The following is a 2,646-nucleotide window of genomic DNA, read 5'->3' as shown; positions in this document are numbered from 1 at the left end:
TTCCGTCAGCGGGGAGCAGGAGGGGGTGGGGGGGCCGAGCCACTGCCCACAGGGTGCCCCGGGGTGAGGGCAGTGTGCCTGCGCGGGGGCACCCTGGGTGCTGGGGCTGGGTCGCTGCTCTCTAGGTCTGTCAGCTTTTGTAGCGATCCCAAATTCCTGTAATTACTAATCGGTTCTGGGAAGCCTATTCCCTCTTGCACCGTGAAATAGAGATAACTGGCAAGAGGCCAGCGGCTCTGCAGGCATCTGCTGCGAGCGCCCTGGCTGCCGAGGGAAGGTATCGGCACGCGTGTGACTTGCCGGGCTGAGCATGAGCTCGGGAAGGGCTGAGGGTCCGATCGTGCCCCGACAACCTCCCGGTGACGCACCCCCACGCAGGGGCAGAGCTGGTGCTGCCCTGGGCGCCCTCGCCCCGCGTTTCCTGAGCTCTCTGCAGGAAGGGTCTTGGCCTCGGTGTTTTGGTGACCCAAGCTGTTGCAGCCAATTTCTAAATACTCCTGTGAAATGTTTATTTTGCAATATCTTCTGTGAGCAGACGGGCGCTCTCTTGCTAGCGAGTCTCAGTGAGTGCACTGGGGTTTTTCATTCTCAAGGCAGTCTGGAAACTTCAACAGCCATGAAAATAATTAAAATGTTATTATTAAGCACTAGCAGTTGATGTTGACAGTGATCAGCTGTAAGTGCTGGAGCATTACGAGAGCTGAGGTGACAGGTCAGCCATTCCCATGCCTTACTCAGATGGCCAGACTCCCTCATCACCTGCAGGTTTTGGTTTGGGATGGAAAGTTGAGGGTTTTCTTGTGGTACCACAGCAGTAACCGGCCCTGCATCAGGGGGACAGTGGAGCTGAAGTTCTCCTGGGCCACGTTACCTGTGGCTAGCCATGTCTAGCATCGTCCTCTTGTCACACCAGGCATTCACATCATCTTGGTGGAAAAGCCTGGTTGTAATGAGCTGGAATAAGGTTGAGTGAAACCGAAGTTCTGTAGCTTCCAGATACATAATTCAGGCTCTCCCAGTTGCAGGGAGACGATACCGAGTTTCAGGAAGGGATGGAGGTTTCCTCCCGGCTTTGCAGGAATATGCTTTTCAGCTCCATCTCTCGGGCCTGGAGCTGGATTTTCCCTCTTTCCCACAGATCCTTTGGCAGCAGAAAAAAGGAAAGGCTGAACATTTCAGCATGACTTTCAGGCACCGCAGTGACAACTATAAAACGAGTAAAAGTCCCTCAGCTTAGGGCTGTGCTGGGAACTTTCCATTCTAGGCTCAAGACTTTCTTCACTGGGTTGTGCTGCTCTGGCGACGCTGTGCAGAGGTGGCCGATTCCCTCAGGTGGACCAAAGCAGGATAAACCCACACCCTGAGCTGTTCAAATCCCTCTGCCCTTGCGACACAGGGCCTCCCTGCAGAGCCGGCTCTGTCTTGGCACAGGCGGCTTTCGGGTGTTCCTGTGCAGCCCGGCTCGGTGCTGCCTGGCACCTCTGTGTAGGGCAGTCGGAGAGGTACCGCAGCGGAGAGCGTTGCTGAAGTCCATCGCAGAAAATAAATCTGGCTGTGCTACACATGACACTGTTTTCCTTTTGGTGTTTTTTCTGTCCCCTCACTGCTAGGGTGACGAGAGAGCACAGAGAGAGCCTGGCCAAGCTTGCCAAGCAGTCCACCAACAAGTCCAAAGAGGCCCTGAGAAAGGTGCGAAGTAAAAGCATCAACCAGGTAAAGAAGTTCAAGAACAAAGTGTCTGAAGATACCATCCGGCTGCTAGAAAAGCAGGTAATTTTTTTTTTCCTTCTGCCATATCATGATGTTTCACAGCTCCGTGGTGCATTTGTCCCAGCCCTTGCTGACAAATCTCCGGCACTTGGAAGCCAGCTGGGGAACGGGTGTCCCTGAGCTGAGTTTTTGGAGTCGGCAATAGCTGTTGTATTTGCTTTTTCTTTGTGAGATTTGGGGCTTCAATCTCAAAGCCAAATTTATAATATGAATCATTGTAAGCTGACACAGGGAAAAAAAAAAAACAACGTTCCCCAAAAGCTTTTGTATTACGAGGGGTTGTTGCACAAATCAGCTGAACTTGAGGAGCCCACATCCATAGCTTTGCCACCTTTACACAGTGCCTGGCCACTGCAAAACAGCTGGTGTTAGTGAGGATTGCTCCAGTTTGTTATTAATGAAAAGGCTAGCAAGATTATCTGTTAGGAGTTTTTGGCTCCAATTCAGGAAAATACTTAAGCACATGCCTAATTCCCTAAGAGCAGATGTCACTAAAGTCAATTACTTGGTCATAAACTCAGGCACAAGCCTAAGTGTTCTGCTGAATTGATGCCTCTGAAGGCAGGCCATTACTTTTTAGCTGTTTGTTTATTAACAGCTAAAGTTAGATACATTGCAAATGCTTTGGGACAGTTCTCTCTGTGCTCACAAAAATAAACATTGATATACAGAGCATTTGTGCAAGCAGGAAAAATGGCCATGCTATTGTAACTGAATCCTGTTGGGAAGGAGTTCTCCCAGAGCAGACAGATGGTTTTCTGCATTTGTAGAGGTAGCATCGCAAGTCTAATTTTCGCTTGTACCCAAATTTTTCAGCATGAGGAAGGGTCGTTGTCATATACCTCGGACCTTGGGAGCAAGTGCACCTTAACCAGT

General features: G+C 50.5%; 1 protein-coding gene across 1 annotated transcript in view; it reads left to right on the top strand.

Annotated features, from left to right (window-relative positions):
• The window catches only part of MRRF (mitochondrial ribosome recycling factor), a 12,961-nt gene that overhangs the window by 9,438 nt on the left and 877 nt on the right, over positions 1–2,646 (top strand). Inside the window, exon 5 of the mRNA XM_009705856.1 lies at positions 1,611–1,770. Within this exon, the coding sequence (XP_009704158.1) occupies positions 1,611–1,770 (160 nt within the window). The remainder of the gene's footprint in view (positions 1–1,610; positions 1,771–2,646) is intronic.

Source organism: Cariama cristata, unplaced genomic scaffold (assembly GCF_000690535.1).
Source record: "Cariama cristata isolate BGI_N322 unplaced genomic scaffold, ASM69053v1 scaffold32758, whole genome shotgun sequence".
In the NCBI taxonomy this organism is placed as follows: Eukaryota; Metazoa; Chordata; class Aves; order Cariamiformes; family Cariamidae; genus Cariama; species Cariama cristata.
This window is presented reverse-complemented; position numbering and strand designations above follow the sequence as displayed.